The 27,103-nt window shown below is 55.9% G+C and overlaps 11 protein-coding genes and 1 non-coding gene across 12 annotated transcripts; 3 read left to right on the forward strand and 9 right to left on the reverse strand.

The window, feature by feature from the left end:
• Positions 1-15: 15 nt before the first annotated feature.
• Positions 16-2,991, forward strand: K452DRAFT_237455 (uncharacterized protein; the record flags this gene model as incomplete). The annotated part of the gene is made up of 2 exons (XM_033537590.1): positions 16-493; positions 551-2,991. 2 exons carry the CDS (start codon positions 16-18, stop codon positions 2,989-2,991), a joined length of 2,919 nt encoding a protein of 972 aa, XP_033392185.1.
• A 2,145-nt stretch (positions 2,992-5,136) lies between these two features.
• K452DRAFT_329692 (uncharacterized protein) lies at positions 5,137-5,872 on the reverse strand (the record flags this gene model as incomplete). Its single annotated transcript, XM_033545070.1, has 4 exons — positions 5,137-5,468; positions 5,542-5,598; positions 5,719-5,734; positions 5,804-5,872. The coding sequence occupies 4 exons, from the start codon at positions 5,870-5,872 to the stop codon at positions 5,137-5,139; spliced, it is 474 nt and encodes a 157-aa protein (XP_033392186.1).
• Positions 5,873-6,168: 296 nt separating this feature from the next.
• On the reverse strand, positions 6,169-8,038 carry K452DRAFT_259072 (uncharacterized protein). Its single transcript, XM_033538484.1, has 2 exons — positions 7,602-8,038; positions 6,169-7,547 (listed from the first exon to the last, which is right to left on the reverse strand). The coding sequence occupies exons 1-2, from the start codon at positions 7,665-7,667 to the stop codon at positions 6,393-6,395; spliced, it is 1,221 nt and encodes a 406-aa protein (XP_033392187.1). The 5' UTR covers positions 7,668-8,038; the 3' UTR covers positions 6,169-6,392.
• A 991-nt stretch (positions 8,039-9,029) lies between these two features.
• K452DRAFT_329695 (uncharacterized protein) lies at positions 9,030-11,896 on the forward strand (the record flags this gene model as incomplete). The annotated part of the gene is made up of 2 exons (XM_033545071.1): positions 9,030-9,311; positions 9,374-11,896. The coding sequence occupies 2 exons, from the start codon at positions 9,030-9,032 to the stop codon at positions 11,894-11,896; spliced, it is 2,805 nt and encodes a 934-aa protein (XP_033392188.1).
• An 853-nt stretch (positions 11,897-12,749) lies between these two features.
• Positions 12,750-13,552, reverse strand: K452DRAFT_302744 (uncharacterized protein; the record flags this gene model as incomplete). Its single annotated transcript, XM_033542631.1, has 3 exons — positions 12,750-13,204; positions 13,265-13,454; positions 13,505-13,552. The coding sequence occupies 3 exons, from the start codon at positions 13,550-13,552 to the stop codon at positions 12,750-12,752; spliced, it is 693 nt and encodes a 230-aa protein (XP_033392189.1).
• A 271-nt stretch (positions 13,553-13,823) lies between these two features.
• Positions 13,824-15,182, reverse strand: K452DRAFT_313167 (uncharacterized protein; the record flags this gene model as incomplete). Its single annotated transcript, XM_033543633.1, has 2 exons — positions 13,824-14,975; positions 15,072-15,182. The coding sequence occupies 2 exons, from the start codon at positions 15,180-15,182 to the stop codon at positions 13,824-13,826; spliced, it is 1,263 nt and encodes a 420-aa protein (XP_033392190.1).
• A 199-nt stretch (positions 15,183-15,381) lies between these two features.
• K452DRAFT_279964 (uncharacterized protein) lies at positions 15,382-16,486 on the reverse strand (the record flags this gene model as incomplete). Its single annotated transcript, XM_033539437.1, has 3 exons — positions 15,382-15,969; positions 16,036-16,287; positions 16,348-16,486. 3 exons carry the CDS (start codon positions 16,484-16,486, stop codon positions 15,524-15,526), a joined length of 837 nt encoding a protein of 278 aa, XP_033392191.1. The 3' UTR covers positions 15,382-15,523.
• An 891-nt stretch (positions 16,487-17,377) lies between these two features.
• On the reverse strand, positions 17,378-19,591 carry K452DRAFT_259088 (uncharacterized protein). Its single transcript, XM_033538485.1, has 3 exons — positions 19,261-19,591; positions 17,731-19,210; positions 17,378-17,672 (listed from the first exon to the last, which is right to left on the reverse strand). Exons 1-3 carry the CDS (start codon positions 19,356-19,358, stop codon positions 17,655-17,657), a joined length of 1,596 nt encoding a protein of 531 aa, XP_033392192.1. The 5' UTR covers positions 19,359-19,591; the 3' UTR covers positions 17,378-17,654.
• Positions 19,592-21,112: 1,521 nt separating this feature from the next.
• Positions 21,113-23,618, forward strand: K452DRAFT_237496 (uncharacterized protein; the record flags this gene model as incomplete). The annotated part of the gene is made up of 3 exons (XM_033537592.1): positions 21,113-22,040; positions 22,091-22,612; positions 22,666-23,618. The coding sequence occupies 3 exons, from the start codon at positions 21,113-21,115 to the stop codon at positions 23,616-23,618; spliced, it is 2,403 nt and encodes an 800-aa protein (XP_033392193.1).
• A 574-nt stretch (positions 23,619-24,192) lies between these two features.
• Positions 24,193-24,277, reverse strand: K452DRAFT_t157. The gene has a single exon. It is a non-coding gene; the product is annotated as a tRNA-Cys (tRNA).
• Positions 24,278-24,980: 703 nt separating this feature from the next.
• Positions 24,981-25,510, reverse strand: K452DRAFT_130161 (uncharacterized protein). The gene has a single exon (XM_033535279.1). The coding sequence runs from the start codon at positions 25,363-25,365 to the stop codon at positions 25,078-25,080; it is 288 nt and encodes a 95-aa protein (XP_033392194.1). The 5' UTR covers positions 25,366-25,510; the 3' UTR covers positions 24,981-25,077.
• A 145-nt stretch (positions 25,511-25,655) lies between these two features.
• On the reverse strand, positions 25,656-27,053 carry K452DRAFT_237504 (uncharacterized protein; the record flags this gene model as incomplete). Its single annotated transcript, XM_033537593.1, has 3 exons — positions 25,656-26,741; positions 26,833-26,936; positions 27,011-27,053. The coding sequence occupies 3 exons, from the start codon at positions 27,051-27,053 to the stop codon at positions 25,656-25,658; spliced, it is 1,233 nt and encodes a 410-aa protein (XP_033392195.1).
• Positions 27,054-27,103: the final 50 nt, after the last annotated feature.

Raw genomic sequence — 27,103 nt, forward strand, 5'->3', positions numbered from 1 at the left:
AGCTAAGTTAGTGTCATGGATGGAGACGCCAGCAACTTCCACCACCTGCTGTCCAACTTAAACCTCGACGCACCTGCCCTGCACGAGCAGTCATCCTCTACTGCTCATGCTCCCGCCCTCTCGCCCCGGGCCTCGTTGCCCATCTATGCTCCGAGCGCCGCCACCGCCTTAAATTCGCTATTTTCCTCTGGCCCCGCCGTTGATTCGCCCCCGCCTCGCGCACAGCGTCCACGCCCGCGAGCAACCCGTAGCATCACCTCGGCCCTCACCATCACGCCCGCTTCGCACCGAGCCGACCCTTCGCCCGCCTCCTCGCGCCGTCCGCCCATCTCCCGCGCCGAAAAGGATGTCGACGACCCTACCACCCCCGTAGAGTCGTCGCGGTCTGCCGACAGGCGCGAGTTTCAGAATCTGACCACGCTTAACAAGCTATTTGCTGGCCCCTCGCCTAACACGTCACGTATGTCATCTTACAACCAGATCAGACCTCTAGGTATAAACACGCCCTAGCGCAGTTTACCTACGTCTTCAACCTAGCTAACGCTGTCAGCTCAACCCGCCATGGCCCTGGGCTCGGTCGGCGTCCACCTTTACCAGCGAGGTCTGCTCGATGGCCGGCACTCGGACATCACTGTTTGCGCTTTTGGCAAGAGCTACAAGTTACATCGCCTGGTCCTCGACCAGGCTCCTTTTTTCAGCTCAGCCCTGTCAGGCCCTTGGCTCGAGAGCCACTCGAAGGAGATCACCCTGCATCCCGAAGAGATAGACGCATGCATCACTCAGAACGCCTTTGAACTGACTCTCAAACGCCTTTATGGATGCGACATCTCTGACGAGGAAGATGCCGAGTGTCTGGGTCTCTTTGCGACGGCGTGCTGGCTGGACATGCAAGACCTCGTTGACTCTAGCATCGATTCTATCATGCGGCGCATGCATCCCGACAATCTCGGTCCTCTCATCAAGCTCGTGACCATTCAATACTATGGTCGCGCGGGTCAAAGGGTCTTGGCATCCGCCAAAGCAATGCTCTGCAGGGACGGTTGCGAGATGACGCTGAGGAACTGGGACGAGATTCCCGGCGAAATTGTGCGTGAAATCGTCGGTGGCGACGGCTTTTACGTGCATGGGGAGTGGGAAAGATGGGCCCTTGCCAAATGCCTGCTGGACAGGCGTCTCAAGAAAGTGGCTGTAGAGCTGGGCATTATCAAGTCGACCAAGGTCCGCGGCGTCAAAGCCCCAGACACTCTTGCGCTGATGGCTGTACGGTTCGACTCGGTTTACCGACAGAATGCCATTACCACTGGACTGTCCCGTCAATCCCAGAACGAGCAAGAATGCTGGATTTCACTGTACACTCACCACGAGATCGAGCCACTTCTTGTCTTGCTCGAAGAAGGCATTCACTATATTCACCTTGACTTTGAGGAGCTGCAGTACATTCGCCAAGCCCGCGACGTTTTCAACTTACCCATAGTGTCCGAAAGGACCACCACGAATGCTCTCTGGATGCAGATGGAGCTCCGCCAAAAGGTCACGGCCGCTGACCCGCAGGACATGGAGCTTGGATTGAGTCAAACAGCTGAGCCTGAACAGCCTCACAGGATTGAGGCGTCGGCAGCAACGTCTGGCAAGGGCAAAGCGCCTGCCTCTAACGGCAACGCGATTGAAAGCGATGATGAGGAGATGGACTCTGGCAGCTGGGATGCAAACGGCAAACCGCGCAAGTTTTGGATTCCGTCTACTGACTGCAACATTGTCATGGGCGGTGCAGCTGAGCCCGTTGTCACGACCACCAGCTCCTCTCCACGACATGCTTCGCGCCTATCTGCGACGCTTCAGCCGGCCGACGCGCAGTGGGCGACTGATTTCACCATTTCACCAGACGCTGATCGCATACCAACGCCTCTACGGCCAGGCTCCGCCGGCAGGGACAACACATCTCCGTTTAGAGGCAAGGGCGTCTCCTACACTAACTTCCCACCGTTCCGCTTTGCTGCCGAATTTCCTAATCCGCGCCTGCTAAAAGAGAAGAAACGCGTCTACTCGCGTACAGTCTTCTACGCCGGCTCGCTGTGGAACATTTATATCCAAAAGGTTCGCTCGGCCAAGAACCCTCAGCTCGGAGTGTACCTCCACCGTGCCAAAGAATACGCTACCGATGACAGCATTGGCACCAACTCGACCGGATTTTCTGCAGCCTCGGTCGACGAGCGCATAGGACAATTAGAACGCGACATGCTGCTCCGTAGCGGAAGCCAAATTCACAGACGGCGTGGCAGCCGCAGCCGACGCGCTCAGCAAATCGCAACGGCTATGATCGGTGTGGGCCCCGAGGATGACAACGCCAGCAGCAGCGGTGATCCGGACATCAGCGTGATGTCAGACAACTTCGCACCACAGCCCCGACGCCGCGAGGAGCCCGTCTTCACGACCAACATGCCCGACTGGATGCGCCCTCAGTTTTCAGACTCAAGCGATGACGAGTCGGATGGGGGTTCCTCGGACGAGGCGGCACCTATGCTGCGGGGCAACAACGCGGCTTCAGATTCCACTTCAAACCTGAACGACATGTCCTCCTCCAAGTACTCGGAGTCCGGGACCACGAAAACAGAGCGACCGACCATCCCCCCTTACATCGATGGCCGCCCGACTATCAAGACGTACTTCAAGATCTACTCGCCGTCGAAGGGCGGACGCTTGCTCTCGGTGTATGAGTCGGCGCCCGACAAGTTCAATTTCAGCCAGAGCTGGGGCTGGAAGAGCAGCACGCTGATGCTGGATGATGCGACGGCAGGGACGGCAGCAGGCGCGGCTGGTGGTGCTGCAACGTCGGCGGGAGGCGATGTGGATGGCATGCCGCCTTCTGGTGAAGGTGACGGGGGTGACAATGATGGTGGTAATAGAGCAGGCGCTGCGGCGTGGAAGGAGCGTGGCTCGAGGAAGAAGGGCGATGGGCTACTGAGGTTCATGGTCGTAATTGGGAATCTGTGAAGGATGATGCGGGATCAATATTGCTTACGTCCTTACCTACCTCGCTACCGACATATTTGCACCTACTCATCTATCTGCACGTTGCTCTTTTCTTTCGGCACTCGGCCTGCTGGCGCAGTTCGGGCGCTCTTTTCTTGCCTTCTCTTCTGTTTATATATTACCTTCACTTTTTGTTTTCTTTCTTTTCGCATGCTCATGTTATCCAAAGGGGTTACTTGCTATTACTTCATTCACGGGAAGAGAGAAAGATACGTACAGATGCCAGAGCAATGGCAATAGCGGTAGTGGTAGCGGTGGTAGTGAAGGAAGGGCTAGGTGGATGGAAATACGGCTTGGTACATAACATATACCCCAGATTGGAACGGACGAGTGGATGAAGTGGGGAGAGAGGACCGCCTATATACATAACACAAACTAACGGCCGATATGCTGGGTGTCGTTATTAACTTGGTAACAACATCAATCTGATGCTCTTCACTATCTTCATCGCCTTCATATTCGTTGGCGCTAAATCTAACGCTTACCATTTCTGTTCTACACCTATATTCATCACTACATGGTGATGCTTCTCAGTATGATTCAGAGAAGCCAGTGGTGATGCGCCTCATCTTCATTCAGAGAAGTTGGTGGTGATGCTCATCATCATCATCATTCAGTGAAGTCGATGGTGATGTGATGATCATCACTATTCCAAAGAGTCGTCGGTGATGATGTTCATCATCAAAATCACAAAATGCAGAATTGAAGCTTGGGTTGCGTTGGCTTTGAGGTGGAGAAATGTAAAAACGATGATAATCGCCACCATCAACTCCCGCAAACGGTGATGATGTTCATCATCAAAACCTCAAAATGCAGATTTAAAGTTTGGAGTGGGCTGGCTTGGTTTTGTTTAGCCTCGGGTTTTGCGGCTCCGTTTCATTTGCCACTACTCATTCACCATCATCATGTTTACTAAGCAGTTAAGAAAAAGAAAGATTCAGTTTAAAATATTTAGATTTATGCCGGTGTGGAGGTAGTTTCGAGTAAGAGTACAATGCGGACCTATATACGCCTAATAGGGAAAATGAAAATGCCCAAGACACACAAAAACCTCCGCCGCAGCGCAAAAAATGGAGGACAACAACAGTAGAGGCGGAGATGGGATGTGCCAACATCAACAGCAATAAGAAGAACGCAAAAACGCCTAGCTGTGAGTGAGGATGGTGGTGATGGTCGTGGCAATGGGACGAGCTGGCGCTTCTTCTCTCTGCTTTCTGCTTTCTGCTTTCTCCTCCATCCCCCTTTTTTGCGTCTTTCGCCTCACTCCGCTTCCATCGTCCTCGTCTCGTCGGGTCTATCTTACAATACACGCCTACACCCATTCACACGTACGCGTGTACACTCGTATGCATGCGTGTGACAACGCGCACGCGCACGCGCGCGCCGGGGGGAGATCAGTTCAATCAGTCATGGGATGGTGGAACAAAAATGGTGAAGTGGAGTGGTATGCTTTTGCTTTTTTCTTTTTTCGTTTTCAGTTTCTTTTTTAGGGTATGTGAGTTGTGTGTGCGTGATGTAGATTGGGTTGTGCGTTATGTGTGCAGAATTGTGTGGTGGACGCGCGCTCAAGGAAGGGGCCGGGCAGCGAGGCAAGCAGCGTATCGGTGTTGACGTGGTCGGCGATCGACGGGGCGGCGTGGTCGTTCATTCCAGTGGCGGGCCAAAGGTCTACGGGGATTATACGGTGCATCGTAGTCGTGGTTGTCGTTTATTTTTTTGGTCCGTCGTTTGTTGTCTGGCGCAAACAGGTAGGTACGTGGAGTCGTTAGCGCCATTGCCGCGCAGACATCGCTGCTGATGATTGCCGCTCGCAGGGAATGGAGATGGGGTGGGTTGCGGGACGCGTTCTTTTTTTTTTGTTGTCTTTGCACACTCCAGTTCCTCGCCGTCTCGTTCGCTCAACCTCCCGCGCGCGAGACCAGGGACCCTCTTCTTTTCTGCTGCCGACGTTTCATCGTCGCTGCTGCTTCTCCGCTGCCCGTCTCCCCGAGCTACCGTGTCCCTCGAGCGTAATCATCAACTGCGGCCCCCCGCAATATTAACAACAGCGCCGCCACGATTAACCCCGCCTCACGACGCCGTCAGGCCCATCTCGAGCAGCAACCCCTACGCGACAGCCGCCTGGGGGCCGACGTTAGGCGGCGGAGGCGGCTGCATATCGAGACGCGAGTTCTCAGCCAGCATGCGCTGGAAGCCGATACCGACACCCTCGATAACAGCGAGCAGGATGGCGCAGCCAATGGCGCCGTTGCGCACAGCCTTTGCACCGCCGCGCACCGCGAGCGAGCCGCCAGTGAAGAAGCCCGCAATGATGGCGTTCCACGGGTCCTCCTTCTTGCGCACGCCCTTGACCGCGCAGTCGAAGGTCGAGAACAGCCCACCCCACGCGCCGAAGTTACCGCCCAGGATAGGCGCCCGCGCCTTTATCGCCGTGATCGCTATTCGTCGAACCGCGCGTCAGTATCTGCGTGTGTCATGAGGGAGAGGAGGAGATGGAAGAGGATCACGTACCGCCAATTCTGCGTTCACCGTAGGGCGAGTTGCGGAAGCCCTTGACGCCGTGCCATACTGTAGATTATCGTAAGCCTTGTATCCACGGCGCTAAGAACGCGTTTTTGAGAAGGTCTTAGGGGTCCACGGCCATTCGAGGCCGATGAGACGAGGGCAAGGCAAGGGTCTAAAGCGTACCTGCACCACCGATGGCCTATCAATAAAGTCACGTTAGCCTCTGAGCGGACGACAGTGGAAAGGGAATGAAACGGGAGAAACGTACACCCATACAGAAAGCGCCACCAAAGTCGGACAGAGCCACCCACGGGCAAGGGTCTCTTGAGTGATCCATCGTGGAAGAAAGGTATTAGGTTGTTACTGCGACGGGGCCGAGCAAAGCCGAATGGATGGTGCGGGTAGCGGAATGCGTGCGCGAAGAAGAAAAAAGTGCGGTCGAATGGCAGTGGCACACGAGGAGAAGCGGAAGTGCCGGCGGAGAGGTTGGTTGGTGGCGGACCGGTCACGGCGTTGGGGTTTGGATGGCGAGTCTGACTGACGATGATGCCGCTCGAAAAAGTTGGAGCTAGCCGCGTCACGTGCTCCGCGTCACATGTAATCACTCCTGCAGCTTCTTCAATCATTCATAGCTGGGTGTTTGATAATGGTTGTATTGATCGTGCAACTCGTGAGGTTCCCTCCGAAGCCCGAAATTCCAGGAAGAAAAACACTGCGGGGTATCCGCAAAGAAAAACAACTATGTAGTAGAGTAATCAACCGTGCAGCCGATGCAGATACGTCTAAAAGATAAATCATGCGAAAACGCTTGAATGCCAGCCGCCAAAACTCCAAAATGAGGTAGACCAACCAATCCGCTAGTGGGTGGAAAACAGCATGCGAATGCCGGAAGGCTCTTTCTTCTTCTTGGCCTTCTCCGTCTTCTCAGGCTTCTGTGACTTTTCCGTCTTGGAGGTCCTATGCGTCTTTTGAGTCTTGCCCGACGCAACGGACTTGGATCTCTTGATCCGCGACGATCTCCTCGACTTGAGGTCGTCTTCCTTCAAGACACCCTCCTTGATGTAATACTGAGCAGCTTCCGGCGTGACCAGCTCACCGTCGACGCTGGTCCCAATGCTGTCAGCTGCTACGTCCGCTATGCCACGGCGCCATCTCTCGATCCGGCTGAGCTCTGGCGGCTGCAGCTCGTCCAAAACCGGCTCCTCCTCCTGGACCTGCTCGATGGCCTTCACTTCGCCACCGGCTGGAAGCGCAGGCTCTGCCGGCGTCTCTGTCATCTTCTTGATGATCTTATAGCCGCCAAGCGCAACGATTGTCACTCCAACACCGACGCCGGCGGCAATCATGAAAGTAGGACTGGCGAGCAAGGCGACGACAGCGGGGAAGCTAACCTTGAGCACGCTCAAAACTCCAGGGCCCATCTTAGCAACCAAATTGCTGATCTCCGCCAGAGTGAGCGCTACCGCAGCTAGTGCGTCGGGGTTCTTTTGCAGACTGTCAATCATGGTAGTGACTGAGTAATGGACGCATTGAGCCTCGTCCAAGATGCGGGTCAGGCTGTTCATCTTGTCCCGAAGCTCCTGCTCTTCGTCCGAGCGTTGCTCAGGCATGGGAGGGGGCAGCTCTCCGTAGGCAAGGTCCATGTCGATGTCATCCTCCTTGGATTTCTTCTTGCTGAAAAGGGACATTGGACCTTCGGTATATCGGCGCACGAGCTGGTTCCGATGGGCATCGTTAGCCTCCTCGCGAATCGGCGACTCCACGGGCTTTCCAGCTTGTTCGTCGGCCATCCAGCTATCGGTGTAACCGCGCTTCAGTGGTGCAATGCTGCGGCGAGACCGCGATTTGTGCGAGCGCCGCGACTTGGTGTCATCGTCGTCGATGTGGAAGTCTTCCAGAGCGCGCTGGGCCCGCTTCTCTTCTATCTCGGCATCGCGTACAGCCTTGATTTCGGCCTTGCGCTCACGGTAAGCCGACTTTGCTTCTTTGAAGACGTTGACGAGGTGCTTGCTCTGGAAACAGGTCAGCATCAGACGGCTTCACAGGACAAATGGAGTGAGTCTTACAGTGCTGACAACCTTGCCCGACTTGTTCACAACAGTGATTGTCTGGCCAAGGGCGGCATTGACCATGATTAAGAGGTACTAGCCGGGAGTCCCAGCTGCTGCAGGTGCAACGATGGCGTCGAAGTGGTGAAACGAGAAGCTGCTGCGGCAGGGTTGTTTGGTGGTGGGGCAGGACTGGTATTTTCGAGCTTGGTATGCTTGCGGGTAGCGACAGCGGCGGGTGAGTTATTTAGAGCAGAAGCAAGGGCAAGGGGAGAGAGCGGAGGCTTAACAGGCCGTTGACATGGATTTCAGGTATCTTGCATGGCGGCTGGGGAAGGCGGCGCCGGGTGCAGCATGTGGTGCCAGACAGCGGTGCCACGGCGGGCTGGTGTCGGGGAGGGCGGAAGAGAAGAGCGGACGAGAGGTCGGTGAGCGTCGTGGCAGCACGTCGGTGGTCGGGCGCCCCTCGCTAGGGCGGGGGACCAATGTCGGCGCTTGGAGGGGGAGGGGAGGGGTTGCTCGAGCATGCGTTGGAGCTGCAGTGAGATCGCGAGTCCTGATGTCAGCGGACAGTCAATCTCCAGCGCAACCTGCTTCCCTCTCGTGTCTCTGTGCCTCGCTCTCACTGCTCGCGTGAGTCTTTGAACCCACTGCTCCGCCACGCTCATCAGCAAACATCACCACCATGAAAGCCCGCAAAAAGACACAGCAGCCGCCCGAGATCGCCAGACACGCCTGTTTGCTTGCTGCGTTTCATCGTCCACCCCCCATGCCCCGTAAATATAGCTCAGCGAATAATCGTCCGCATTGCCATACTGTGTTACACGCCCCTGCCGGCTGTCGACGTTAGCCCTGCAAGCACCCATCTCCTTTCCTCAGCCTCAGGCACCTGTCCTTGTGTGTCTGTGTCTGTGTGTGTGTCTCCTTGTCTCGTCAACCACCCTCAGCTGCCGTTCTTGCTGCAGGATGTCCAGGTCGCCAACCTCGCCTGAAAAAAGCAAGAATCGACTCCTTTTTATTGAGAGGGAGGGCGCGGCTTGATGTCGCCATAGCCAAGCACCATCTCGTCATAGGACTATTATGCCGTACATGCTGCCAAAGATGGACGGAGGGGGAGTGGGAGAGGTCGAAGAAGAAGACAGCTACATCCCCCGCGAGTTGCAGCAGCAGACATCATCGCGGCGCCTAGAGCGGCAACGGCCTGACCTGATCCAATCGGTGGGCTTTGCCGGATGCAGCTCAGTAGGGCGTAGCGTCTTCCTCTCGAAGCTTTCCAGAAGTACCAAGAGGTGCGGAGACGCGTTTCATCGGAGGCAGAATCGTGAGTTGGGCGCGCGCTCAGATCGGGCCGACCCGCCGTGTGGAGTTCTCACCGCCGCTTGTCGCCGCGCGCTGACGCCTTTGGCAGAGTCAGACCCTCTCGCCGGCCAGCATGAAACGGCGGCCATGGCGCACGTTGAAGGACGAACCACCATGGCTTCGCACCCGAAGCACCTGGTCACGCCCGGCCTCTTCCATCGCATGAGGCATGACAAGTCCATCCTCGCCCTCGCCGTCTCCTCCGAACTCATCTTTGCCGGCACCGAAGGCGGTGAGATCCTGGTCTACGGCCTCGAGACATACGGACGCATTGCCGTCATCGAAGGTCACCGTGGCAGCGTTCTCGGCTTGTGTCTGTCTGCTGACGAGCAATTGCTCTTTTCGAGTTCCGGCGACCGGATCGTCAACGTGAGTCTCCTGCGCCGCCGAAATTTCCCGCTCTCTCCACTCATCATGCATCGCTCGCCCAGGTCTGGAATGCCCGCTCGTTTACCAGGGTCTACTCCATCTACTCGGCCTACGATGTGGGCGACATCTTCTGCGTGTCATACTCCCCCACCCTCCGAACCGTCTATCTCGGCGCCCAGAACACCAGCATACAATGGTATGACTTGAAGGAGAAAGATGAGCGCCCTCAACCCAAACCCACCGCCCACCCTTTGTTGCGCGAGGATCGCTTCTTCGACTCGCTTGGTCCAGGTGGCATCCGCACCCCGAGGCCAGAACCGGCTTTGGACAGACCCCGCGACGCCACGGGGGGTCAGGTGCTGGAGCTTGACAAGCAGTATATTCGCCAGTTCGCCCACTATGGCTACGTGTACTGCATGCTGCTAGCCAGCGGACAGGTGGCGGGCTTTCCCGATAAGGAGGTTCTAGTCTCGGGCGGTGGAGACGGAATTATCAAGCTCTGGAGACTGGACGAAGAGGCCGGCGGTGCCATCCGCGAGCTTCATCAGCTGGACGATGGCAGGGAAGAGGGAATCCCCGTGCAGTCAATCGTCTTGGAAGGCACGTTTCTTTATGCAGGTCGCCCGAACGGCGAGATCAACGTCTGGGATCTAGAGACCAAGCAGCTCGTGCGGAGCCTGAAGACTCAGGTTGGCGATGTCCTTGCTCTGTCCCTAGGCGGCGGATTTCTGTTCGGCGCCGGCGACAGAGGCACCATTCAAAAACTCAATCGCCAGTATGAGACCGTTGCGAAGTTCACTGCTCACGAAGGACTCGTTCTTGCTTCAACTTTCACTGTCTACAACAACAGGCCCATCTATGTCACTGGCGGCAACGATGCGACCATTGCTGTCTGGGACGTCCGCGACTGCTCGCTGACAGCCCCGAAGCCAAACGCCACCAGCAACGAACAGCTCATTGAATTCCTTTCGCGCTTCGTGTCATACCGTACAGTGTCCTCGAGCCCACGCTACAAGGCGGACTGCCGGCGCGGCGCGTCGTACTTGCGCTCAGTGTTCAAAGGGTTCGGTGCCACGACCGAAATGCTCAACACGCAGGATCCGTTCAACCCCGTGATCTTTGCGAAGTTCAGAGGTAACCCAGCAACGAGAGAGGAGCGGAAGAAAATTTTGTTTTACGGCCATTACGATGTCATTGCTGCGGAAAACGAAGACGGAAAATGGATAGTTGACCCTTTCACCATGGAAGGCATTGACGGCTATCTGTACGGTCGCGGTACCTCAGACAACAAGGGCCCGATCATGGCAGCAATTTTCGCCGTGGCCGAGCTTCTTGAGCAACAGGCTCTAGACTCAGACGTCATCTTCTTGATAGAGGGCGAGGAAGAGTCCGGCTCACGAGGCTTCCCAGAAGCCGTGCGGGAGAATAAGGAGCTGATCGGTGATGTCGACTGGATCCTGCTCGCCAACAGCTACTGGCTAGACGACCATGTCCCATGCCTGACCTACGGGCTCCGTGGTGTCATCCATGCCACCGTGCAGATAGAGAGCCCGCACCCCGACCTCCACAGTGGTGTAGATGGTAGCTCGCTCCTGGACGAGTCACTGAAGGACCTAGTGATGCTGCTGGCCAAGCTAACAGGGCCGCATGGCAGAATCGAGATCCCAGGTTTCTACGACCCGATTCCGCCCCTGAGCGAAGAGGAAATGCGGCTCTACGCCGAGATAACGCAGTCCCTAGTCCAACGGAACCCCGAGCTCGGCGACCCCGAAGAGCTTGCCAACTCTCTCATCCGGCGCTGGCGCGAAGCCTCCCTCACAATTCACCACTTCCACACTTCGGGTCCCGAAAACTCGACCATCATCCCGCGGCTCGCGAAGGCGTCACTCTCGATCCGTCTTGTGCCAAACCAGGAGGCGTCGAAGGTCGCGGCGGCGATGACGAGCTTCCTGGCGCAAGAGTTTGCGCACATCGGCTCGAAGAACAGGCTCACGGTTACGATTGACCACCAGGCCGAGCCCTGGCTCGGCGACTACAACAACGAGATGTACCGGACGCTGGAGGCGGCGATCTTGGAAGCGTGGCGCCCCGTCGCGGAGGAGAAGCACCACCGCCGACGCAGTTCGCTGGGCGCGCCGAAGCTGCTGCTCAACAACGGGACTAGCACCCCTACCACCGCAGGCACCGCCGCAAACAACAACAGCAGCAGCAGCAGCGTCAACGGCACCGGCAACAGCAGCGCTACGGTCTTCGACGCCGCCTCCCCGACCACGTCGTCAACGCTCGCCATGGGCAGCGCGACGCCCCCCTCCGAACAAGCCGACACCGCTGACGCCACCGCCTCGGACGATGCCACTACCGCGAGCAAGTCGTCGCCGCTGCGCAAGCCGCTGTACATCCGCGAGGGCGGCAGCATCCCCAGCATCAGGTTCCTGGAGAAGGAGTTTGGCGCGCCGGCTGCGCACCTGCCGTGCGGACAGGCGAGCGACAGCGCGCATTTGGACAACGAGCGCCTGCGGCTGTTGAACCTGTATAAGAGCAAGGAGATCTTTAAGATGGTGTTTCGGGATTTGCCGCGGAAGTGAGTGGGCGAGGTGGGTGAGTGAGTGAGTAAGGGAAGGGGAGTTGTATGGTGTTTGTTCATGGCGATGTGGGTGGGATTGAGCGATGGGGGCTCATGGGTGGCGTTGAAATTGTATTGGGGCGCAGGGAGAACGATTGATGACTCAGTTTGGGATATCCTGGAGTGTATGGTTGGCGATGAAGGAGCGAGAAAAGGAAGTGAAAGAAGGGTAGGAACCTCGATTGAAATATCTTTTCATCTGTTCTTCTTCATTGTTATTAGAGGTATAGTGCGCCACGATACATTCGATTTTCTCTCTTTTCGTCACAACCATGCTACATTATTGTGAACTCAAGTGACGATTACAAGCTAGATCTGCATCGTCTCATGTATATCCACAGTGTTTAGATTCGGAGCGATTCGTCGCTTTCGTTTCTATGATGTGGCGCGCACGCACGAAAGATACGGCAAGCGTATGTACCTATATGCTTCTAAGAGTAGATTAAAACACTCCCTCCCTATATGTATGTGCTTAGCCGGACCCAGAACCCGGGCTCGTAGCTAGGTGGAGTAGTTCATGAGGGCGTGGAATGTAAACCATAGGTATATCTACACCTCCGGCCGTGGTATAGGCGTTGCTGCCGACGGGAAGGCATTCTGGAACCTGTGGCGCGGAAAAGATAGCCGTAAGATTGGCTCGATTCCGCCGATTTACCGGCGGGGAAGGGTGTAGTGTTTATGCCGGACGTTTATTATATACAGTCCCAAACCAGTCTCTTCTAAAAATATATCCTACATCATGAGCAAGCATCGTCTCGTCTCGTCTCATCTCGTATTGTATCTTCTCGTCTTGTCCAACTTACCCACACGCACCACTACCTCCCCTTCTTCCCGGTCTCATTATCCCTCCGGCGCAACCGGTCCTCCCACCTCGCCCACCCAGCATCAACAAGGTCTTCCTCAACAACGAGATCCCTGCACCTAAAGGCGCGGCAAAACCCCGAGTCCAAGCCCCACTGGACCCAGCCGGCGCGGCGCACATAGGCCGTGACGGCGAACCAGACGAAAGCGAACACGGCGCCGGCCGCGCAGCCGACCAGCACCTGCTTGGGGGTGTGGTACGTGAGGTAGATGCGGGAATGGGCGACGGCGGCGGCCGACACGAGCGCGGCGGCCGACAGCAGCAGGCGCTGCAGGAACGTCGTGGGCGTGTGCGTGTGCGTCGGGTGCGGCGTGTGCCGCAGCAGCAGGAACAGCGTCAGGTACACGCTGAAGAAGGTGACGAACTGCGCGTGCGACGACGGCATGCCGTAGCCTTTGCCGTACATTTCTGTTGGGTTGGTCTGTCAGCTCCTCGTACCCACGTCTCCGGTCTTGCAGCGCTACTCACGCTTCGGTCGCTCTTCTTTGATCAGCCGCTTTAGACACCAGTTCAGCGCTTCGCAAGCCATCTGCCCGCCGAACATCATTATGACTTCCGCTTCGCGTGTCGACCAGACTAATGTCGCGTACACGATGCACAATCCCTGCGGCACGAGTGCCAGCCAGGCGCAGAGGAATGACAGCCGGTCATTGGGGTTCTGGTCATATCAGCATTGGTGTGCGGGCATGCGGAGGAGGGAAGACATACGTAATGGACGTGGGTCAGAGAGAGTGAGGCCAAAGGCGGGTCTTCCATTGTGGCAGTTGTGGTTGTAGCGTCTGGAGTGAATGGTCTTGCCGCTGGTGCTGCGTCAATGGGTGCGTGGCGAGACGAGACCAGCGAGCGTGGACTTAGATGGTGCGTCCTTGATTTTGGTGGAGCGTCATGTCCGCGGTGGTTTTGCGCGAGTGCGTTAGCTCGTCCGCCGGAGTCGCTGTGGCTGTGCGCCTTCGCGACCCGGCGCCCTCGAATTAATCGTGGCCGCTTTGCAAGACCCAAGAACACGAGCAACAACTTTGCATAATCATCACATCCTCTCCCCCTGAGTCCATCCAATCTGCTCGGCCGGCCATGCCAGCCAACCCCGCCACCCTTCGTCCAGGAAGTCATAGATGCCAGATATGATATGCTGCGCCCATCCCGCCAGCACCCATAACGAGTCGAAGCGCCGCAACAGCACGGCAAAATGCGCGAAAACGATCAGCGCAATAGGTTCTTTGGCCTGAAGACAGGCCACAAAGTCATCGCGGAGGATGTAAATCCATGTGAAGAATAACGGTAAGCGCGAGCCGGCGCCGGCATCATCGGTGCAATCATCACTGTTGCCGCCGGAAGAAGAGGAGCCGTCCAGATACCCGGGCGTGTACCAGCACGAGAGATTATCAAGCGCAAGGCGATACGCCTCACGGAACGGACTCGGCGCGTCGACCAGTGGGCGTAAAGCTTGCATTCGCTCGTGTTCGCCAGGACGAAGAGACGGGGCATCGGGGTCAGTGACAGGACGGCACTCGTCATTATGTGTCAAGCCTTTGGGGAGGCTACGTCTGGCTGCACGCAGCATAGGTGCGAGCGGACCTTCAAAAAGCACATTGCCTGATGTCTCGACCACGAAGCGCATGCCCTTGTAGAGGCCGAGCCACTCGGCGGGGCCGTGGGCAGAGAAGGCGATAAACTCGTCGGGCTGCGGGCCACGTGCGAAACTGAAGAAACAGATGAGCATGGCGGCGAGGTACAGTGCGTGCCCATTTGTGGTATTGATGCGGGGGAGAAGTTCGGTGACGGCATCAATCGCAACGCCGTAGTGCTGGTCGGCAAGGAAAATGTAGCGCTCCCGGTCTGCTTGGGAAGTTGAGAGAGTGCGCGCTATGTGCAGAGCCGAGAAGCCGAGGATTAGGTGCAGCACGAAGGGGTAGGAGAAGCCGATTTGGGGTGCGTTAATCTCCCAGAAGATAAAGGTGCTGGCTTCGCCGAACGTCTTGCTCGTCCGCACATAGTAGTTGTGCAGCAGCTCCAGGTCGGTCAAATTCAGGCTGGCGACGGGAGCATCGGGTTGACTGCCATGATCGGCCGCCGCCTCGGACTCAATCGGCCTCGTGGTTGCTGGTTGAGATGCGGCTGCGTACTTGCAGTGGATTGAGTGACTAACGCAGTTTGAGCACGACGGTTTCGTCTCATCGCACTATTCGTGTGAGAAGAAAAAGCACTGGCATTGAAGCGGAAAGAGGGAAAGAAATAGGGGGGCGACGGTTTGAAAGAGTCACCAGATCAGTAGTACCTTGATTCTTCGCCTCTTGCAATTGAGGCAGCCAAGCCGCGATTTGCGGTGAGTTCTCCTCGAGGCTATCTCCTTCTCGACCTTCTGTTGCGTGGGACGGTGCACAGGCATGCTGGCATTGTCATGGGATAGAAGAAGAGGGGAAGCTTGCAGTTGCCTAAGCGTCTCCAGATACGATGAGGCGGAGCGAATGCCCTGTGGCACCGGAGATCACCCGCCTCCCCGTCTCCGTCACTCTCACTCACTCACTCACTCACTCACTCACTCACGTCATGCAAGCAGTATGTGGCAATTTGGATACCTAGGTATCCTCCAATTGATCCTCTTTCAACTCTATTCTTGGGCAGACAACTGAAAAAGAAAATTACCCTCATCCCCACTCCATCCGTCTTCACACTCCAAATCTTCTCTATATATAAGAACCCCCTATTCTCTCAATTCAACTCCTCCAATCACACAGTACTAACCGTCTGCTGCAGGGGCAAATGCCCCTCACTAGACTCAAATTTCCTCAACAACACGCCAATCGCGCTCGGGTGCTTCCAGTTCAACCACGCCACAGCCACAAACATGGGCAACGCATCAAAGATGTAGATGAACGCCTCATGCGTCATGATGTACCCGCTGAAGCCCTGGCCGTACTCAATAACACGCATAATCGACCGCACCATGATCAGCGTGCTGATAAAGTACAGTGAGCTAAGGTACTGCTGCCATTTGATGTCAGGGTGTTGCGAACGCGCCGTAGGCACGAGGCTCATGCGGCGGTGGAAGAGCGCCGAGACGATGATGAAGAAACCGAAGAAGACGAGCTGGACGACGAGGCCGCCAATGACAATGTTTTGCGCCATGTTGACAGCGTCGGCGTTACTGCTGCCAGAGGACATAAGACCGCCGCCTGTTGCAATAACCCAGTATCAGTTTCCATGCATCTGTGGGGTTGGAGCTGTGGCGGTGTCCTTACCGGTTCCTTGCAGCAGGAACGACAGTACGTCGCCCGTGACAAACGCCTTTGTAAGCCAGCGCCGCTTGACCAATGAGTGTGACTCTCCATCCGTGAGCAGAATGACCCGGCCCAGTATCATGTAAATGGACGCGGCCAGGAAAGCTGGCGCGAGCAGGATGAATAGAGTCTGTATGATGTAGGGGCCCAGCGTCCATTCGCCGTATTTCTCTCTGCCAGATGCTGCGCGGGCAGCGAAGCCAATGAACTCGACTGTTGCATTGAAAAATTCGTTAGTTGGTTGTTGGTGCTTAGTGGTAAGGAAATACGCACGCAGGCTGCCGATGCAGAACGCAGTCATGTACCACGTCTTTGTGCGGGCCATCTGGTAGACGTGAAGCCCCGTTGAGCCGAGGAAGAGTATGCAGAAGATCACTGCACCCGCGACTGTGGGAGAGTAGTGGTAAAGCATAAATCCGTCGAGGCCGGCCATGGTGGAAGTCTGGCGTTGAAGTGAGTGGGTTGCTATGGTGCAATATCTCCAAGAAATACAAAAATATGTGCTGTCTTGTTGCGACAAAGGTTCAATTAAGGAATGAGAGGCCGAAAGCTGTGTGCAGTCTTACTGTCTCTTTGCGAGACGGCGTATAATGTACTTCGGAAGAGCACTGACCCGAGTACGAGCGCGAATACGCTGACCCTGGTTACGACGCTCTGCGCCACCTTTGGGCTGTCTTTTCAAACACCCAACTGCTATAATTCGGAGATGAAGTTGTTGCTATCATTTAGTGATGCATCAGTGCTTTGGGCTCGGTGTTGTGGCTTGCTGGAAGCGGGTTCTTGTGTGGCATTGAAAGCTCCGATTAACCGGTTCTGGCCGACGCAACGAAGTTTTGCTTTGATCTTGAAAAACCTATGTGATAGAGGTGTGTCATTATACTGTCGTTCGTATGACATGTAAGCGTTTTTGTGTCTCCACCATAAATTGTCTGGAAACATTCAGTGTTCCTATCCCGTAAGGCCATCATGCTCAGACGCAGATCAGGGCACTTACTAGTTTAGCACACATTGCAACTAACTCGGGTCGGAGGATGCACTTTCTGCTGGATGCTTGTCGTATCCTAGGCTCAGTAGCAGCGTATTCGTATTACTCTTGCCATTTGAGTACACTTTGAGTTTTGGGAGCCAGTTTTGAGCTTTGGGTCACATATGGGACTGTGGAGCTTCGTGTAAGTACCAGACATGTCGACTCGGATGACTGTGGGTTCTGCAATGATTAGCGTACATACCCTGCTCCTAGTATTTTCTGGTTGCAAAGTGGGGGTGTTCGGATAGATGAATCATGCCTCAGTGATACCTATCTCCGGATCTAGCAGTCGCCACAGTTTTCTTGTTCTTCTAGAAGAATACAGGAGACATACCTGCTCGTCACTGTGCGATATAGTACTTCTGACGACAGTCATGACATGTCTATATATGCTATGCTCATCTAAGCTTCAGTATAGCTGCTTGCAATGTACACCGCACTCCGTTCATAACTCTATGAAAGCCATAACGACCGCATCCGTGCAAGTAGCCGTCCGCAACCCATGCAACCCTGAAAAGCACCAAACAAATACTTCGCAAATACTCGCACGCACTCACTGGAGAAGGGGATCCTGGACGAAAATGTTAGCTCTTGTATACGAAGGATATGCAGACAGTAGTGCGACTTACCCTGAAATGCTTCTGGAAGTTGCCCTTCTTGTTCTTGGTCCATTCCGCGCGCGCCTGGTCGCGCTGCGCACGCTTCGCCTCCCTCTTCTCTGTGGCGCGCACCTCCCGCTTCTTGATGTCGCTGACGCCAAGCATGCCCGAACCGCCGTTCGCCCTCGTGACCAATTGCCTGCCACGTCCACGGTCATCGCCACGACCGCGGGTAACCTGGCCCTGGCCGGGCTCCAGGCCGACACCACCCTCTTCCTCATCGTCGGAGTCAGAAGAGCGGCGGAATGTCTGGCCCTCCTCGAGCAGAAGCTGATCAGCACGCTCGGCAGCCGAGGGGTAGTTGCGCAGGTTCTGGCGGTAATACATGTTGAGAGAGCGGTGACCGGCGGTACGGCCAGACGGCAGGTGCAGTTCATACTCATCGCGATAGACAGCACGCGGGCCAGTGTGGGCGTGGCTGTGGAAACCATCGACGTGTTTGTGCGGGCGCGGGTCCGCATGCGAGTGGTGCTTGTGCTGGGATAGTTGCGCGTATCGGTGCGACCTGTCGTCGATAGGAACAGAAGTGATTTCGTCCGTGGGCACGTCCGAGACGGAGGAATCGGTCTCCCAGCCTTCCTCGTCGCCCTCGCCGCCTTCTCCTTCCGTTTCCGAGCCTTCACCATCATCCGAGTAGGTTCTGGTGAAATCGTAGAACTCGCCAAGCTCGAGCTGTTCATCCTCGTTGTCGTACGCAATCTTGCAGTGTCCAACATCGCGCATGTGCGTTTGAATACCGGCAGCCGTGAAAACCATCTTGTTGCAGTAAAGGCACTGGTAGTACTCGTGAATCTTCCTCCAGAGGAATTTGAGAAGTCCATCGAGATCGTCGAGGTATTCTTGCTCCGGAATAAACAGGCTGTGGAAGCGCTGCATGTGTCCAAGGTTCAGGTCGCGAGTAGGAGAACGGTAGTTGCAGAAAAGGCAGTCCAGGATTTGCTCGGGGACGGCAGGTTTCGACTCCCCGTCGGTCGTGGTGGTGGTAGTCCGGGAAAGAGGGTGCGCCGGCTTCCGCTCCTCGGGGCGCGAAGGCCTGCGCCCAACAGGACCTCCTTCCTCCAGGGACGCGTTCTCCATACCGTCAACCACGCTCGCAACATCCGCCTCAGACTCCTTGTCAGCGACAGTTCCAACGGAGGACGTCTCAACCGGCTCGCCAAGAGAGAAAGTAGAGCTCATGACGGAGGTGGCATCATCGTCGTTGCCGCCGGCGCGGGCGGCCCTGTGCCTGTTCATGATCATGACGTTCTGCTTGTGCTTTTGACTGTTGAGGTGGTTGGCGAAAGCATTTTCGCTGAAATACGTCTTCTGGCAGGCTTCACAAAGCTTTTCAAACTGGGCTTTCGCGGCGGTAGCAGCGGCGGTGGCCTTGTTGGCAAGGACCTTTTCGGCAAAAATCTCAGAAGACAGCGGAGGGAGCGAGGCGACGCGGCGCTTGAGGTTATAGCGACTGGCGGGGTCAGGCTCACTTTGCTCTCGCGATATTGGGGCATGACTTACTGCCAGTCGGTCTGCATGTGAGCGCGCTGGAGCTCGCTGGCGCGGAAGGCCACCTGACAGGTGTTGCAGGTGAAGGGATGCGACGACAGGGAGGCCATTGTGACTGGAGGTATGGCGGTGGGAAGTTGAGGTGGTGAAGGAAAAGTCGAGGGTAGAATCGAGTGGGCAGGAGTGGGCGGGCCGAAAGCGATAGGCTGTGGGTGTTTGCACTCAGCAGCGCCGCGCGAACAGAGACGAAGGGTGAGGAGAGGCGCAAACACGGGTACGAGTAGGAGGAGGAGAGAGATAGACAAACGGCGAGCGGGAAGCGCAGTGGCAAAAGCGCGTAACGATACGGCGAGCCTCGACCAATTTTACAAAGTCGATAGGGCTGAGCGGTGCGAATGACGTTGGCCCCGATTTCCAATCCAAACCCCGGCGCAGGGATCCTCAGCAACTGCTTACATACGCCGCCGACTGGACATACGAGTACCCATCCATCTGCCATCTCTCCATGATCATCTAGCACGCTGCGCGTAATGCGCCTGTGCCATCTCTCTCACCTCCGCCACCACCACTCCGATTCGCCTCGATTCCGCCCCGGCCACGCGCCCGTTCCACGCACAAGGTCCGCCGTCCCATGAGATGACGAGACGCGAACGAGGGCCGGCGCCCTCTTCGGCGAAAGACATGGGGCGTCCTGGCCCGCAGCGCCCCGCCGCCGACAACCCGTGGGATCTCTTGCTTCGCAATAGCGTCGCGTTGGACCTGGAAGACAAGTCGCTGGACGGAGAGTACAGCCTCCGCCTGGCTGGCTTCCAATACCTGGTTTACCGGTATGTGTACCGGCGGTCGCTGGCTTTGCTCCAGCTCATGAGAGTAGACTGATTGTTGGTCTTGTCATAGATACATGATTCAAGTACGATATGGGTGCATCAATGAACTCTGTACCACGCCTACATGCTTCAGCTGCGTCAGCCGCGTTTCGGACAAACCCCTACGACGCCATACGGACATTACAACCAGAGCGTTGGCATATCACCTTGCCAGCCAGGACGATCCCATTGCTGGGCTGTGCGAACACGTACCGAGTGCGTGGCCAGAGCTAAAGGCTGCAGCAGAAATGCGCTTCCACCCCAGCGTCAGGCATCCGGATATAGATCCCAGGTCTCTCACTCAGAACCTGTTCAATACCCGTATCGCCCGTACGCTCAACCAGCCCGAAGAGCCAGAGGTACACTCCACGGAATGGCGCGATGAGAAGTCTGCCGAGTACGAGGCATTCCACCTGCGAGCTGGGCTGTGCCCGTGCGGATGCCAGCGTCCCCTTAATGAAGCACTGGCCGAGGAGGCTAGCCAAAAGGAAGGGGGCGTGGAGGACAACGTCAAAGAACCCTCGGCAGACAAGTCCCTCGAAGCTTCTGCAGCGTCAAAAGATGCGCGCATAGTTGTCAATGGAACGCACAACGGGAAGTTGACAAAGCCAGCACTCATAGACCATGAAAAGGGCAGGCGCAATACACTCGGTGACCAAGGTAACAACCGACGGCCGCTTGGCCTGGCCGATTCTGACGAGTCCACAGATACCAATGGTTCTGTCAAGTCATCAAATGAGAGCATTGGAGAGTCACACAAAAGCTCTGGCCCGACCTCATCACCAGATAGTTCTGCTAAGGGCTCGGCTGTGCATATCTCTGTTGGTTTGCAGCCTAGCTCGACATCTCCTTCCATGGTCATAAATCACGACTTGCCTGGGCGACGATCTGCTAAGAAAAAGACCCTGATCGCTTCGCACCTGTCATGTGAAATAATGGACCAGCTGAAACGACTAGGTCGCGCAAACTCTGAGGCTCGAGTGAACAAAAGCACATCTATGGACCCAGCTCACTACCTTAATGAAAATGCGCATGAGCATTTCAGCTCGCAGTATGTTGATCAGTCCATATTTCACTGCCTAAGCAGTCCGGACATACTTCTAAGGTCCTTCGTTGAGAAGCCTACAAAAGATATGCGCGGCTCACCTTTGGGGCATCTGGACCCATCCAAAATGGAGCATGCTTTCAGATCATGGCAAAGTATCAACGGACCTCTGATATTTGATAGCCTTTGGATCGCCCTTGAAAGTCTCTTTGTCCCGCCGCCGGAACTGAAAGTCCGGAAGAACAAGAAGGGACGATATGCAGCGCTCTACGCGTTGGATCCTAAACTGCCTGGTCGCCGTAATCCGAATGATTGCCCAAAAACAGAGTATATCCCGGACATGGACGCTGCTCATATCATAATGATTTGTATTCACGCTTTGACATCGCTCGTCACAAAGGGACGACCGCAAACTTGGGACGAGATACGGAACTTGCGGATTAAGGGTATGATGCTACCTAACACGAGTAGTCGAGAACGGCCAAACGACGCTTATAGCATGCCTTGGCTGGACACTATCGACCAACTGGAGTATGAGCCAGCTGTACGGCTAGCTGATCGCCTAGCGCGTGCCGTCGCTGCTCGCCGGTGCTTCGCGGAGATCCAGCAGACCACGGCAAAGCATGACAGCACGATCCCGTTTGGACCTGCGATGGATATTGTTATTGAGCACTTGGTTCATGTCGAAAGACAAAGGCAGAAAGCCAGCTCCGCTGATGGCGATAATTTGAAATGGAAGCGAGAAACATGGGGAAGTTGGTCGGTGTCCGGTGTATTCATCGAATGGTTGAGAACACTCATCATGAAGCACTGGAAGGGCCAACTAGAGTTGAAGCGATGGGACACAGTTGGCGCTGCCGCTGAGGTCCTCGCCGATATGTGTAAGTTTGCTCTACACGTCCAGATTCTGGTTTATACCAACAACCTCAAGATAGGTTCCATACGGAGCTTGGCCTCCGGAAACGCTTTTTTCACGTACAACATCTTAGGGAAAAGGTCGACACGTTAGAGCTTACGACGAGTTACATGGACCGAAAGGAAGACCCAAATACTTTCCATCTCCTTCAGTATCCGTTCCTGTTCCAAGACCATGTTTTGGTTTATTATTTCCGCACATTCAGCTATTCGAGCATGTCGAAGTGGTATACCACGAGTGGAAACAACTGGTCGCTTCAAGACAGGTTCAGTCGCCATTTCCTGAGCAACTCATGGCGAAATTATCTAAATGAGCACTATGCGGTTGCTTCTAGTAGGTACCTCAAACTGGATGTGCGACGGAGTAATGTTCTTGAGGATACACTCGACCAACTGTGGGGACTTGAAAAAAGACAGTTGCTGCTACCTTTGAAGGTGCGGATAGGTGTGGATGAAGGCGAACGCGGCGTTGATCAGGGTGGTGTCGCCCAAGAATTCTTTAGGGCTGCACTGGCCGAGGCGTTCAACCCTGACAATGGTAAGTTCTCCGAGTCTCGTGGCCAAGGATTGCCTCCTAACAGCGATGCACAGGCATGTTCACCGTGGACCCCCAGAACCGCATGACTTGGTTCCAGCCCTTCTCTCTCGAACCACTATCTCGTTTCGAGCTCATTGGCCTTCTTTTCTCCATAGCCGTTTACAACGGAATCACCCTACCCGTCACTCTCCCCAAAGCTTTCTACCGGCGTCTACTTGGCAAACCCGTCATCAACGTTGACCAAATACGCGATGGCTGGCCCGATTTAGCAAGGAGCTTCGACTTCCTCCTCTCCTGCGAAGACGAAGTCGGCGACATTCTCAGCCGCGAATACGAATTCAGCTTCGAAGCGCGCGGCCTTGTCATCAACATCAACATGGCAGATTTAGACCACGAGACACCCTCACCATACACGATCCTCGACTATACCGACACGGACGACCCCTTCGCCTTGGTGGTGAACTGGCCACCCGAGCCCAGCGAAGCGCCCCTTGTGACCAACGCCAACCGCCACCAATACGTGCGCGACTATATCAGCTGGCTGGTTGACAAATCCATAAAGCCACAATTCGACGCCTTCGCGCGCGGCTTCCGCACATGTCTTCCGGCCAAGCATCTCGCGCTGCTGCGGCCCTCGCTGCTGCGCCGCACCGTCGAGGGCAGCATGCACATTGACACGCACGCGCTCGAGCGCGTGACTCGGTACGACGGCGGCTTTAGCGCGGAGCACGCGTTTGTGCGCGAGTTCTGGGCGGTGGTACACGCGTGGGACCAAGAGCGCAAGCGCAAGCTGCTCGAGTTCGTGACGGCCAGCGACCGTGTCCCCGTCGCGGGTATCGAGAGCGTTGTCTTTTGGGTGCAGCGGAACGGGCCGGATGGCGAGGGCCTGCCGACTAGTTCGACGTGCTTTGGCCGATTGTTGCTGCCTGAGTACAAGGACCGCGAGAAGCTGGAGCAGAAGCTCGGCGTCGCGATTGAGAATGCGAGGGGCTTTGGCGCCGCGTAGTCAGGGCTAGGAGCTGGTTTGGTTGCGGAGTGCTGCTGTGGAGTAGGGAGCCCGGAAGTGATTATGCGTTTGGCATTGCTGCGGCATTGGGGCTGTTGCAGAGTCGCGTTCTTTCCCTGAATGAACATTGTACCATACGAAAAGGGGAGCATTGGAGAGAAAATGGAGATGTGTTCGCGGGTCTGGGTTGCATTGCATGACCTATAGCAGAGTATCCATCCACTTGCTGCGTCGTAGCCTTCGATGTCGATATTTCCGTAGTTCCTTTGTCCGAGATAATCTTTATACACCCGAAGCTGCTTTCGTCATCATTGAACCTTCCCGTCTCCAGCTGTACAAAAGCAACAGCACATATTCCCACTCAAACACCCTCCCATACCTTCTTAGCACACTCACGCCTCCCAACCCCTCCTTCCCTTTCCCCCTCTCACAAAAATTCCGCACTCGCCCTCCCCCGGCCCCACCCGGACACACACACCCTCCCTCCCGTATTCGAGTCCCCACCCCGCACACGCACACGCCCAACGCACCCACAGCGACCTATCCATGCCCACGCAAAAAAAAAAAAAAGGGAAGCACTTGAGCGGATTCGAACCGCTGACCTCGGGATGGTTGCAGGGTGACTGCAATCCTGCGCTCTACCCCTGAGCTACAAGTGCTCGGTGCGTGAAGGTGTGTTTCTGCAAGTTTGGTTATATTTTTACTAGGAAATGTAGTGTGTAGGGCTGGTGGGTGCGCCGCGATGGGTTCTTGTGGTTTAAGCGCTTGGAAAAAGTCACTTGGGAGAAAAGAAATCTGGAGACTTTTGCGTGGTTAAGGAAACTTATTTGGTATTCAGGTCGTTCTGATAGAACCCCTCCCCCTTCTCTTTTCTCTTTGTTTGCCCTCTTCTTTACATGACGGCGCAACCGCTAGGAAACCATTTGTTGAATACCTTCTCGTTGACAGGTTCCACGGGGACGGAGGACGAAGAGGCCATTGTTTCGTAGATCGAAAGTAAAAGCGTTGAAAGAAACGTGGGCGAAGTTGGTAGTATTGATTGCAAGCAAAAGGGTTGCCGACAGTGGTTGGTGGATGGACAGTAGCTGGCGCGTTGCCGTTTGCTATATATGCCTGCTGGAACAAAGGGACGCGGAGGCCGCTAAGCCGTATTCGCCTCTTTCGTGGGCAGATGTCCAATCATCTGCTTGTGTTGTGGTAATTTGATTCTTTAAACGGTGGTCTCTTGGCTGTTCTTCATCCCCGTGGTCTTCGAGCGGGAGCATCTTTTCTCAGAGACGCTTCCTAGGCACTGACTGTTTCACTGTATAGACCCTGAAACGGTTTCGGAGCTTAAACAAGTCGATCGTGGCGGGGTTGCGACTATCTGAACATCTTCTACTACTAGAGCAGAGAGGGGACGGCAGTTGACCTCGTATTGATGGAGCCGAGGCGGCTGTGTGGGCGGCGGGTTTGGATTTTATTGGCTCCGTGCGCGTCCGAGCTCCGTCGGCAGGTGGGTAGGTTTGGGCCGCGGACGAAATTTTTGAGATGTGGATGAGCGAGCGGGATGGGACATTAGTGTAAAGAGCGATGTCAGAGAGATTGTGCAGAGAGAGAAGGGAATGTGACGGCCTACGCACCTTCTTTGACGCACACGCAGATCTTCCATAGTATGGTACCGCATCGCAGGTGTATCCAGAGCACAATAAGCAAGTAAGCAGCAAAGGCGGATCGATTTGACAATAACCCCAAGAAATGAATCCATTGACAAGAGTGTAATGAAACTACTGATCTGGCTCGAAGCCGTAACAAAATTGACTACGCTTGACCCGCGAACGCCTTGCTATGCCAAAGGAAAAATAGGAAATGTCCGAAGGGATGTATAAGAAGAGAGATTGCCCGGGCCAATCTATCTTTCTGGAAAGAGAGAGAGAGAGAGAAAGAAAGAAAGGTGTGCAGAAGACATTGGCCGGTAAGGTATCTCGAAAATGAAAAAAGCAGACTGGAACATGAGCATTTTTAAGGGGGTATCAAGGTAACCTAGGAAATGCTTCCTTAGGCCATCTGGACGTAGTTGCTCGGGAAGATGCCCTCCCGATTGCCAATTCTGCCCGTCCACCAATCTGTGTCGTTCTCCGTTCTCTTGAGCACAGTAATCACATCTCCCTTCTTGAACCCAAGGTCGCCAGGTTGGTCTGCCGCGAACGTGAACTTAGCAATGGCCTGGTTTGCCGCCAAGCTCTGCCTCTTGGCCGCGGCGAACTGCGGCTTCGGTGCCGCCGGTCTTCCTGGCGCAACCTTGGGCCTGTCGCTGTACGTGTAGTCGGCGCTGAGGCCGCGGTTGCGGCGCTCCATGCTGTCGAAGGTTTCGCTGGGGTTTGCGCGGGTGCTGAAAGACCGGTTAAGACCACCAGTATTTTGAGAAGGAGAGCTGTCGTAAATGTCATCTCTCCAGGTGCTGGCGCGCTGGGGCCTATCAAAGCTGGCCACGGATCCATTACGGCTGCCGCGAAGGCTCTCGCCGTAAGCGGAGCCACGACTGCCCTGCCAGACCGAGTCGTCGTACGAGTCGTCGTACACAGGCATGTCGTTGTACATGGAATCCGAGGCGGGACCATTGCCAGCGACACCGGCGAAGACGCGCGAGTTCAGCACGCGCATCAGCGGCTCCGCGGCAGGCGGGATAGGGACTGCGCCCTCGAGGATCTGGCGCGCGGGAACGCGACGTCCGTAGAGTTTTTCGTTGCCATCGCGGCGCTCAATCAAGACGCTGCCCTCCAGACTGACGCCGGCAAAGAGACCCTTGGTCTTGGAGTATGCGAAAACACCCGCCACGCTCTTCAAGCTCGCTGCGCCTGCTGCCTCGGCATTGCGACCGACCGGCCCCGCAGCGATGGAGACGTTGCCACCCAGCGTCAGCGAACCGGCCTGCGCAAAGGTCCTGACAGCCGCCGCATCGTTGAGAATGAAGACGAAATCGGTCAGTTCAAACCCGATCTGACCACCGAACCCACCGCCCACGGTGCCGATGGCGGAGGGGGCCGACCAGCTGCCATCGGCAAGACGGGCGACGACGACGCCAGAGCCGAAACGGCCAGAACCTAGGAAGCCGGCCTTGAAGACGGTGAGGATAGCGAGGCCCTGGAGAGGGGTTGTAAATTAGCGCCCGGTCTGTGTCATACGAAGCGCTTCGGCTGGGTTCGGAACAGCCACAAGATGAGAGAGGGCGTACTTTGGCATTCGCGAGAATCTGCGGGGGAATGATCTTGTCGGGCCCAAAGGATTGCCTTGGGTCTATGAAGGAGGTGAGAATCTTGCCCGTCTTCTTGATCTCGCCTGCAGCAGAGTTTGAATGTGAGCCGGCAACGTCATCGAGGGCCCGAGGGCACAGCGGGGTAGGCAGGACTTACTTGCGACGGACGAGGGCAGGGGGTTGTGCAGTCCGAGAGGCATGGTGAGACGGGAGCTGTCACAGCGACGGCGAGTACGGTGGGGTGCGGCGG

The sequence above is a fragment of the Aplosporella prunicola genome (assembly GCF_010093885.1).
Source record: "Aplosporella prunicola CBS 121167 unplaced genomic scaffold K452scaffold_47, whole genome shotgun sequence".
Classification (NCBI taxonomy): domain Eukaryota; kingdom Fungi; phylum Ascomycota; class Dothideomycetes; order Botryosphaeriales; family Aplosporellaceae; genus Aplosporella; species Aplosporella prunicola.

What these genes read in the sequence shown, in the direction of transcription:
- K452DRAFT_259072 (XM_033538484.1), bottom strand. Translation starts at nt 7,667, where the DNA reads ATGGTCAATGCCGCCCTTGGCCAGACAATCACTGTTGTGAACAAGTCG. An exon ending in CGGGCAAGGTTGTCAGCACT is followed by an intron (nt 7,548 to 7,601) that starts GTAAGACTCACT and finishes ACCTGTTTCCAG; the next exon opens with AGCAAGCACCTCGTCAACGT.
- K452DRAFT_259088 (XM_033538485.1), bottom strand. Translation starts at nt 19,358, where the DNA reads ATGGCCTCCCTGTCGTCGCATCCCTTCACCTGCAACACCTGTCAGGTG. An exon ending in CACATGCAGACCGACTGGCA is followed by an intron (nt 19,211 to 19,260) that starts GTAAGTCATGCC and finishes TGACCCCGCCAG; the next exon opens with TCGCTATAACCTCAAGCGCC.
- K452DRAFT_130161 (XM_033535279.1), bottom strand. Translation starts at nt 25,365, where the DNA reads ATGGATTCATTTCTTGGGGTTATTGTCAAATCGATCCGCCTTTGCTGC.